Source organism: Pempheris klunzingeri, chromosome 8, assembly GCF_042242105.1.
Source record: "Pempheris klunzingeri isolate RE-2024b chromosome 8, fPemKlu1.hap1, whole genome shotgun sequence".
In the NCBI taxonomy this organism is placed as follows: domain Eukaryota; kingdom Metazoa; phylum Chordata; class Actinopteri; order Acropomatiformes; family Pempheridae; genus Pempheris; species Pempheris klunzingeri.
Window position 1 is genome coordinate 6,800,560 of NC_092019.1, and position 11,487 is coordinate 6,812,046.

General features: G+C 43.1%; 1 protein-coding gene across 1 annotated transcript; it reads left to right on the forward strand.

Annotated features, from left to right (window-relative positions):
* Positions 1–948: 948 nt before the first annotated feature.
* Positions 949–5,990, forward strand: tent5aa (terminal nucleotidyltransferase 5Aa). Its single transcript, XM_070835911.1, has 2 exons — positions 949–2,154; positions 2,671–5,990. Exons 1-2 carry the CDS (start codon positions 1,729–1,731, stop codon positions 3,448–3,450), a joined length of 1,206 nt encoding a protein of 401 aa, XP_070692012.1. The 5' UTR covers positions 949–1,728; the 3' UTR covers positions 3,451–5,990.
* The last annotated feature ends 5,497 nt before the right edge of the window (positions 5,991–11,487 follow it).

An 11,487-nucleotide genomic window follows, 5' to 3' on the forward strand; every position in this document is an offset into this window, starting at 1 on the left:
ACACTACCTAATGGAGCATCTATGAAAGCTCCCTTGCCCTGCCCCCTCCAGCTTTCCTCTGACCCCTTACCCCCCCGCATGCTGCCTGAACCAGGGACTGTCTAGAGCTCAGAAATGACTTCTGATTCGATATTTCTGAATAAGAAAAACAGCCGCTGTGCACAAGAGCAGGGATACAATTATTTCTAAAGGAAACACAATAGAATAAGCGACGTATCAAGCGTGTCTGTAGGTGTAATAAGTGTTTTCACAGTTCAGAGGGCAGAGTGATCATCCACACGTGTCGTCAGGAGCTGTAACCTTTCAGTGACGGGCTGCAGACCCTGACCTGAAGGTTTTAAAGGTCTGGAGGTAACAGTCTTATGGGATTTAAGCCAAAATATTTCCTGTCTGTTTTAAACAGCAAAAGTCCCATTTATTAGAGTTGGTGCATGTGTGGTGCACTGTACATGACCATGCCTTCATGTGAAATCCAATGTAACTTTCTATCAAAACCTAAACCAGCCCACAGAGGGCGACATGGCAACAGTCAAACGGGCTTTACATGTCGGTCTGCACCAGTTGAATCTCAGAGACAAGAACATACTTTTATATTTAATGCAAAGTGCTTATTCAGCTATTAAACTGAATATTTAGTTATAAACAGATTCTCATACCTGACTAAATATCTTGTAGTTCATGAGCAAATTCAGGTGCAGCAGTTCTAATTTTGAGCAGAAATTACTTCAAGAAATGTTAGATTGTTGATGTAAATGAGCACTCCCAAGCTTTTTCACATTAAAAGCACTATAAGGATATCACTGAGGCCGACTGGGGAGCTGGTTCATGAGGTCTTACTGTAATGTTGAGCAGGGTTTTCAGTGAGCTGCAGACTGTGGGAGGGGGCGGGGTGAAGTACAGCTGACATCTTCAGACTCCGGACCTGACTGTTGCAGAAGGACGCAGTGTGTCAAGTGGGCAGGGAACGGTTAACTTCTGCACAAGTGGGAAGATATGTTGAGCTAAACAGAGAGGGGGAAAGAAAAGTGGATTTCCTGAACAAATTCAAATTGCATTAACGGGATTAATTGCTGGCAGCAGGAGGAGAAATTAAAAATATGTAGGAGCTGTGCGTAAAAATCCACAAGATTCCTGTGAGGGGTTGTGATCGTCGGAGGGAGGATTGTGCCAAAGTGCGACTTGAGGGGCCGCTTATTCATGCAAATTCATAAAATTCATAGGCGTGCCTTTGGGCGATGGAGTCACAGCCGGAAAAGCAAACCCCCTCCTGGATCATCAGCGACCTTCAAAGACTGTGATGCGCAGCGCTCGGACGCACTGACAGCGGCACCGGGGCGAATATTTTAAAAGGACAGAGAAAGAGAGGAGAAAGTTAGGACTCGTTTTCTACACGCTTCTGTTGACTGGCTGCACTTCTTCCTCAACACAACCACCAACTCGACTGCTGCGCCACTGGATCTCCAACCACAGGCTTATTGCGCAAACTGTAACGTTGTGCCGCAGCTATCACTATTTGCCTTGGGTCTTGAATATTCTTTTTTAATTTCTTTATAAATTTACAGTCAATTTGGACGACTTCAAATACCGAGACTCCCCATGAAGTTATAGTCACACTACTTTACAGAATTTGTGCGTAAAAGCACGACCGCTGATTTGTTCCCGTTTTGAGAAAAGCGTTACATTTTTATTTTATTTCAATCGCTGAGGACCTTCTCCTCCCCGGTCACCATGTCAGAGGACGACAGTTGCTCCACCACAAGCTGTATGTCCGACACAGAAGGCAGCAACGTTAGCGTCCTCAGCTGGGAGCAAGTGCAGCGGCTGGACGCCATCCTGACGGAGACCATCCCGATCCACGGCCGGGGAAACTTCCCCACGCTGGAGATGCAGCCGCGGCAGATCGTTAAGGTGGTGCGGAGTCGGATGGAGGAGAAACAGATCCACGTCCGGGACGTTCGGTTAAACGGCTCTGCAGCCAGCCACATCCTGCACGGGGATAGCGGACTGGGCTTTAAGGACCTTGACCTCATATTTTGCGCAGACATGAAAGGTGAAAGTGATTTCCAGACTGTGAAGGACATAGTTTTGGACTGTCTCCTGGATTTTTTACCCGACTGTGTGAATAAAGAGAAAATAACCCCGTTAACGTTAAAGGTACATTCACACAATGACAACTTTGTTCAACTGTTTCTTTTCATTTCCTGCTTCAGTTGTTTACTTTTAGAGATGTGATCAGATTTAATTGCATTTGTGCAAATTCTGCTTAACGACCATTGTGCGCAGCTTAATGTTCAATTAGATTAGTTTAGTGATAGTAAAATGTTGGTTTTCTGTCGTTAAGAGGATTGAGTTAAACCAATTTGGAAGGGATCCTGAGCTCAGCCACCTAGATCCCATATCCAAGTACATTCTACGGTCTTTAATATTGGGGTCAGTAGCATTAATACCACAAGACATGCAGCTATTATTTACACATGTAGAATAATGGTTGTTAAACAGAAGAACTAGTTGCAAAATTGGGCTGAAATGTGCATTAATGCTGAAGTGATGATTGTATCTGCTTCATATTATTATATATTTATTCATATTATGATCTAATAATAATAATAATAATGATATATTTCCTATGTATGCTCTCTCTCCCTCACACACACACACACACACATGCAGGAGGCCTATGTGCAGAAGATGGTGAAGGTGTGTAACGACTCAGACCGCTGGAGCCTCATCTCCCTCTCCAACAACCGGGGGAAAAACGTGGAGCTGAAGTTTGTGGACTCTCTTCGGAGGCAGTTTGAGTTCAGCGTGGACTCCTTTCAGATCAAACTGGACTCCCTGCTGCTTTTCTACGAGTGCTCGGAGAACCCGATGGCCGAGACCTTCCACCCCACCATCATGGGCGAGAGTGTGTACGGCGACTTCAGCGAGGCCCTGGACCACCTGCGCCACAAGGTCATCTGCACCCGGAACCCGGAGGAGATCCGTGGCGGGGGTCTGCTGAAGTACTGTCACCTGCTGGTGAGGGGTTTCCGGGCCGCCTCTGAGTCCGAGATGAAGTCCCTGCAGCGCTACATGTGCTCACGCTTCTTCATTGACTTCCCTGATATCGGCGAGCAGCAGCGCAAGCTGGAGTCCTACCTTCAAAACCACTTTGTGGGCCTGGAGGACCGCAAGTACGACTACCTGATGACCCTGCACGGAGTGGTCAACGAGAGTACGGTGTGCCTGATGGGACATGAGAGGCGGCAGACCTTGGGGCTCATAGCCATGCTGGCTGTGCGTGTTCTTGCCGAGCAGAACGTCATCCCCAACGTGGCAAATGTTACATGTTACTACCAACCTGCTCCTTATGTGGCAGATGGCAACTTCAGTAACTACTACATAGCACAGGTACAGCCGGTGTTTGCTTGCCAGCAGCCTGCATACTCCACCTGGCTGCCCTGTAACTGAGTCAGCCCTGAGGAAAGGGAGGAGAGAGGGAGTCTGATTTGTTTAAACAGGAGTAGTGGCAGCCTCAAAACCTGCCCGGTGTTTGACAGCTGACAGAAAAAGGAGTCTTCTTTTTAAAGCTTGCGTTTTTTGTTCATACATTGAGTGTGAACAGTTGGCTTTCACTTCAAGTACGTATTACAATGTGAATATCTCACATTTCTTGAAATGCCAACGTCTTCTGATCCTGCCCAGGCCAACCGGGTTTGGAAAAGACTAATTCGGGTAGCTTGGAAATAAAGGCTGAATGCAAATGTGTGATGGCCTTGAATGCAAGCAGCAGAACTGTCATCGAGACTGATCGAATCTGTCAAGAACTCATTAGCCAGCACGTTCCAACAGCAGGCCAAATGGCTGCATCAGTGCCCTGAAGTTGACAGCTACTCCACACACACACACACACACACACACACACACACTCTAGGTGAAATCAGAGGTGTGTGTGTGTAGGGCTCCAAAATGAGCACCCTAGACTCTGCTAAGCTGAAATGAGGTGAGATGCTGTTAAACTAGTTTGGATAACAAACCAGCATCTCTGCCTTGCATTTGGATATAATTATGGTTGTTTACAGACCAAAGATATTTTTGATTGTTTCTAACATTAAAACCCAATTTTGATGGGGAAAAATAAACAAAATATGAAGCTTTCTCTATTTGTATATGTGAACATATGTGTGTTTTTAAGTGCCTATTGCCTGTCAGCGGGCAGACAAAAGAATGAGCAGGCCATATGATTTTTGTGAATTAGCCCGACTCTGTTTATACACAAGACAATAGCACCCCAGAGGCTTGTGAATGTATATGTGAAATCATGCACACGTCAGTGTTTGTGCACATTTGGATGAAAAAGAGCACCATGCGCTAGTGTGGTTTTTGCAGTAAAATAGCATTCAAAGGTGTGATTGACGAGTTGGAAACTCCAAAACTCCAAAAATGCTGTATCGCATGTCCCAAATTAATACCGGTGTGGAATACTTGTTGTTAGAAAGAATGGCAAGCATTTTCTTATCATCAGCAGCAAAGAAAACTTTCAGTCGCACACAATTTCCTGTATTTTCTTTTTTCGAAGTGGTGCTTCTCTTTTTCTCATCTGGGAGAAAAAATAGCTGACAAGAAGTAGATAAGAAAGGGAAAGGAAAGAGCGCATTCAGAGAGAAGGCCCGACAGAGCAGCTGGTGTGTGTTCCCCATGCTTCCTCCTATAGTTGAAGGATATTTGCAGAGACACCTCAGATGATGAGACACTATTTGCTGTAGCACCCTGGCAGGGAATTCCTCAGCTGCTGCTGAAGAGCTTGAACTTAGCTTGGGTTGGGTCTGCAGATCCTCTGTTCAGGGTTCTATGAAAATGTTGTGCCAAACATTTTGGTGGCCCCGCTGATAGTCCTAAAGTTTTATTGGGCTATATGTTGATATAGGCAGTGATGCTGTGTTGAATCTAGAGGACAGGGAAATAGACAGTAGAGGGAGAGAAAGGAAGAGAAAGGAAAATGTAGTGGCTTAAAAGGCAGGAGGGAGAGTGAGACGGTCTGGAGAGATGGGTGCAGCTGGTGATGGGGTTTATCTCTCTGGGGCTGCCATCTTTTACTGTACAAATTGTTAAGGTCAGATTACAACTTCATGGACAGTGCTGCAGCTCTCCCCTCATTTTTCAGGGAGACCAAAACATTCTTTTATCAGCAATTGCTCTCTGTTTTAATCATCTGATTGTTGTTCAAAAGAGTGAAACCTAAAGACAATTGCATGCATTCACACCAGCCTCAGGAGACTTTCAGCTGCAACTTATGTTTCATTTGTGAGGTTGCTTTATTGATGCTTTTTAATGGTTTTTATGCTTCATGCCACACCATTTTAAAGAACTGTGTATATATACAGTATGATAACATGCTTCAGCTTTGCCAGCTCACTTACTCCTTGCTAATTATACTGTAGCCTTTCCTGATGGCAGATAGAAAAAAGGAAATGGTGACTTTAAGCATAAAACGCTAGGTTTGCCCAAAAGACCAGCATCAACTCATGACTGTGTTGAAAAGAGAAATTCTCTTGCTGAAAAAAAAAAAAGCATTTCTTTCTCATCCTCCATCTTGCCTGATTCTGATAATCCATAACTGCTCTGTTGAGTTGTTTCCTCTTCTCAGTGACTGTCCACGTCGATGGTATCCTTTGGATTGTGCAGGCAATGTATTGTCCTTTTCTACTCAGTGAAGTCCTAACAGCTGACTAGCTCGCTAGCTCCAGTCTGCCTGTCAGTTAGTGATCGTGGGTTTCTGCATTGTCTTGTATGCTGTTGTCTCAAATATCTGTTTCTGTTCATGCAGTCTTTTACAAATCACACTTTGGAAAAAAGAAAGAAAAAGATTCTTGTCTTGTATGTATATTTTTTATGATTGTTATTTTTATAAATGTATCAGACACTGCAGATATTGCAGTGCTTTTGAATCTGTGATTGGGCTTCAAAGGATATGTTCTCGATAGCTTTTTTGCTATGTTATGTTAAATGTCCATTGGGTCAAAAGGTTAAAGATGTTTTCATCAATAAAATATCTTAAAAACCATTTTTTAAAATGTCTCTCGTTATTCGTGTCATGAGCCTAAATCAAGTTTACTGCCCTGGTTTGAAACCTACTGCCAAACATGAGGAATTGCTCATTTGTCGATTAGCTTCAGATTTCTTTTTTCAAAGGAGAGTGAGAGTGTCTCTTTTCACTGACGTTAGACATTCAGTGGCTTTCAGACGGGTTCCCTGCTCGCTCACTCAGAGAGGCAAATCCCTGCCACGGCCTGCCGGGCCCAACAGGCCCAGCCAGAAACCCGTCCAGAACTGGCCCGCTGCTGCCAGAAAGAGCTGTTGTTGAATGTGAGGGGATTTGCATCCACCCAAAAAAGAGACTTCAACGCTTTTGTAGAATGAATATCTTTGCCTGCTCATCAAATTCTCTCTGTTAACAGCCCCCCTCTCACCCCCCACCTCCAAAACACCGACAGCAATGCAGTGACGATCAGCGCTAAGGCCTGCAGAGACCAGAGTCCAACTGTCTCATGGTTGTCAGGCCGAAATAAAACTCTCCACAGTAGAGCTGACTGTCACACTGGTCACATGACAAACTGTCCTAGATACAGAGGGTTATGGAGAAGAAAACAAAGAATGAGTAAGAGATTCACTATATATAGCAGACATGATAAGGGCATTATCTCTTTCACTTAAGCGCATTTACAGGCCATTAATCTGAGCCACTAAAGGAATGATTGACAGCTTGAGGCTGAACAGTATTTCACATACAGACAAGCATATACAGACATATCTTATGTTTACACTATATTGTTTAGACTAACAGCATATTTAATGGTCTATTTGCCTTTTTCATTCCCAAAGTCAAACTGCCCAAACTTAAAGGACAGGATCACATTTTCAAATCTACCTCAAAACAATACTATCATGCCACATGCACATTGATAGAATAGGAAATTTGTATTGAAAGACTTGTTTGGACTAACGCAGACAGCTGAAATGCCCTATTATCTATTATCTTCTGTTGATTTGAGTGTATTTTTGCCTTCAATTACAGTCTTTTAATGGCCAGCATTAACAGCAACAACAACTACAGTGACCACAAACACTTTCAATGCACATATGAGCATGTGAGTATTATTTAATACCATCACATGATGACCACAGTGTTGAACTCTTATGATCGCTGCAGGAATGTTACTCTACTGCCTGGGCGAGGCACACATTTTTGGTATTCAAAGATTTCTTCCTTGTTTTCTTACCTATTACCTATTTTTTCATGAATTCTTGAGAAATGATCACCTGATTCTACAGCTCTCCTCGAATGTGCAGAGTGCTTTTAGCCTCTTTCAGCTCATCGACTTGCTTTTAGGACCCACAACCTCACGGCTTTGGTTCAGTCTCACAGCTCTTATCAACTAGTTTCCATCCACAACAGGCAACTGTTTTCAGTGAAAAAGCTCTAAAAACCTGCTGCATGCAACCCATTCAGCACTGAACAGCAGACAAAGTTAGTGATTTGCTGGTGAAGTTAGAGTAGTGTTTAGCTATCCTCCCTTCATTTTCCTCAGGAGCTGGTGGAGTCCAAAGACAAAAACAGCTTGTGGCGCTGCCTCCAAATGCCGACTATAAATGCCAGAATGTACAGTATGTAATACAGTGGTCACCATGACTAGCGTTTGTCTGAGTGATGAGTTGTGAGATTAAATCCTTGTCACCATTCTGGTTATCTGCCTACATCACTCCCATCATCGTGACCTTATGATGAATGTCTAATATCTGCTGGTGCTTCTAGTCTAGGTCTTAAATTCAAAATGATTTTACTTAATCCCTTCATAAGATCCCTTCTCATTTGTGGTTTGCTCTTAAGAAGTCACATTGGTGTAACAACGGCGCCAACGGGCCTAAATCTCAGGTCCTTAATTTAAGATGCAGCATCAAACGAAATGGTCCTCTTAATTTGAGGGAGCTTTGATTTGAAAGTTTAAAGAGGGAGTTGTGAAAGACTCTCACCGCAGTAGCTAGCTGGCAGAAGGCGATAGCTTAAGGTGACCGCAGAGTGAATCCACACAGTGTGCACCAGTGAATGTCTTTATAATTACCTGTTTACCTTTGAATAAAAGCTTAGACACTTGTCATTCATCCCCCAGTTCCTCGTCCCTCCTGCTTGTCTGAGTGCTCAGCTGCTCTTTAATGGCTTTTCCACCACAAGTATTGGAGAGAGGCCTGCTTCACGGGATTTCTCTCTTCTTTTTTCCTCTCTGTTGCGATGAAGAATTTTTTCCAGATAAAATTTTTTATGGAATAAGTGGGAATCGTTTGGAGGGTGGCTTGACCAATCTGACTCCGGCTCAGAGTCCAGTTTGCTTGTGAGGAGAAGCGACCGCGGCCAAGTTAACTAATGTTTTGATTTACACTGTAGCTTAGTCTCCGAAATCCCAGTAATTACAACATTTCAACATTATATTTTGTTCACTTATTTAAGGGGTGTGGGATAACACTGAGCAGACAGAATGAGAGCAGAACACCTCCCCACACACACACACCCAGCATCAAGCCGGGCTTGTAAACAAATTCCAGAGGAGTGAGTTTGTACAAACAGTAAGGAAACATTAATCACGCATGCTAACAGCCATGAGGGAGATGAAGAGTGAAAGTCAGCTGCAGGTCACAGACAGCTGGACCCACAGCACACTACTGTTCTTCGTAAAACAACATAATCTGCTTCGGTCTGGGCCTCTGCTCTCTGCTCGCATCAAAACAACAAGCGAACTTAAACATTTACCTCCTTTACATCAGCAGATACGTCACATTCCTCTCAGGCTCTTCACGCTGAGCTATGCTGATGTATCTGTCTGCAACTACAGGCTGAGTGATATTGACAAAAAGGTCTCATACACCAAACCAGACTGCGTAGACATGTACGGTTTTCATAGTAGAGTAAATTACTGGCCTTGATTCACCCTAAATTTACTTACTGTTGCTGTCACCTGCATGACCATGTGAAATCAATTAGCTACACAATTAATGTGGGATCACTTGTGACATAAATGTGCACAATTTCCTGCTGTTAAAGTTAAAGCTGCACTAAAATGGGTCAAATGACAACATGTAATGTAAACGGTGTCACTAGAAATGGCAAACCCACAATTGTTGCTACAGTTCCCATCAACTCTACAGGTTGTCCTGCTCAGGTGAAAGTGACATTGTCACATTTTATTGAGCAGAAAAGTTGTTGTTAAGTCAGAAAGTTCACTGCGTAAACCTCCTAAGTTGTCGAGTTTCTGTTGCGTATAGAGAGCTCAGCTTCGTGATCTATGTGACAAATGAATGATGATATAACTCAGTGGAGCGACTCTGTTATTGTTCACCTGTTGTTGTAACAGATGTGACAGCATTATTTCAACTAGATTTGGACCAAATATGAGCCAAGCTGGGAAAGTTTTTGTCAAACAGATGGTAATGTGAGACACTCTTAGTGTCACTTATTCTTGACTTAGTCAACCACTTGCAGGAAACACAAAAGAAACCAGACACTGGAAGAGATACACAGACGTACTGTAGAGGTCAACAGCAGGCGTTGGTGGGAGCAGTGGGGAGCCAATAGCTATTGTTGCTGGTGTGTGAAGATTTATCATCTCCTGTAAAAGTACACCTCAGCTAACAGCATCAACAGGGAGGAAATACACAGCTGAAACAGTCTGAATGGAGTGATTCATGGGTCCTGGATGAGGATGTAGGTTGGATGGGAGAGACAAAGTAGGAACTAGCCACAGAAGGGGAAAAGGAAAAGAAACTGGAGGGAGTGTTGACACAAAGAGCATTGTGTATCAAATAAGAGGTGTTTGTGTGTATGTGTGTGTAGAGAGAGAAGGTGAGGGAGTGCAGGGAAGGAAGGTGATCCTCTCCTCTCAGAGATTAGTGTCATTGAGGTGAGCTGGTTTATCTTTTATAAGTCTCAGAACCTGCAGGACAGATGAGCGCCCTCTCTCTCTTATCCAGTAACTGGGGCAGAGAGAGAGAGAGACTGGATTTGTCCATCTTAGTAAATCAATAAATAAAAATCACTTTAAACACATTTGATAAGCAATACATTCTCATACTGACAAAATGTCACACCTTAGCTGCAATCGTTTTCTTACGAAATCTAGTTTGTATGCAAATTGGATCTGACAGTGTCACATATCTGGGGATCAAATACGGTAGAGAAAACAATTTCCTACAAGGACATGAACATCTTTTAACTACACTGTTGCCCATAAAGTTGGAATAATTGTTCAATACCCCCAATTTTGTTAAAGCCTGAATACACAGTTTGCAAAGGTTAATTGTGGTTTAAGTTTCACTGTGATATGTTTGGAAGAGTTTGATCAATAAAGTTGAGAAGATATACACTTTATTTATCAAGAACAAATCACATTGTCACAATCATTTCATGAGAAGAGGTAAAAAAAAACATTTTATTCCAACTTTATGGGCAACAGTGTAGATGATTACAGTAAGATTTGCAGTCATTGAAACTGTTTTGACCAGAATTGGAATCTATAAAGAAGCAGCACACGTCAGAGCCAATTTTGTCAAGTTTGTCGGCTCCATGTAAACCAAGTGTACAATATTATTATTATTACATTATGCATTGTATTATAGCTAGAATATAGATAAGTTGTAAGAATATTGAATTTCGATGAGAAATGTTACATTTCTTTTCCACTGGCATGAAAAACAAGGATGGTTAGTGCTAACAACCTTGGCTCAGGCTTGTAACAAGAGGGAGACCACAATAAGACGGCGTGTGGAGATAATGAAGTCGTGCAAAGTATGGATCAATGAAGGTGTGTGTGTGTGTGTGTGTGTGTGTGTGTGTGTGTGTGTGTTGTACGACTTAAATCAAACAACACAGACGTGGAGGCTGTGGAGATGTTCAGGCTGCCCAGTGAGTGACAGCACAGCCTGGGACAGCGGACAGTTTGTATCTTTGGCCCCTCCCACCTCTCAGGTGCAGCCAGTTGGTCTGGACCCACCCAGACTCCTGCAAGAGGAAAACAGAGCAGCACAGAGAGCCAGACAGGTGGGCTGTCACAATAGATAGATTATTCTAATAGATAGTATAGAAATCTATGTTTTATGTTTAATCCTGTTGTATTCTCCACAGAGGAGGTGATGATAACTGATCAACTAATGATTAGGAGTAACAGTTACATTACATGATATGTCATTACTATACACACTCTTTGGAACTGCACAGAATCTACAATTGCTTAAAGAAAAATCAAAATGTAAAATCATTTCATTTTCATCAAATAAATTGAACACACAGGTTTGAGAGATTTAAGACACCAGACAGCTCAGATTTGGCAGTCACACCTCCTCCACTTCAGTGTTGAGTATCGGACCCCCCCAGGGCTGTGTGCTCATCACCCTCCGGTTCACACTCCACATCCATGATTGCAATCCCCCACATGGGGAGTTCCAGCTTGCATAGTGGGGAAC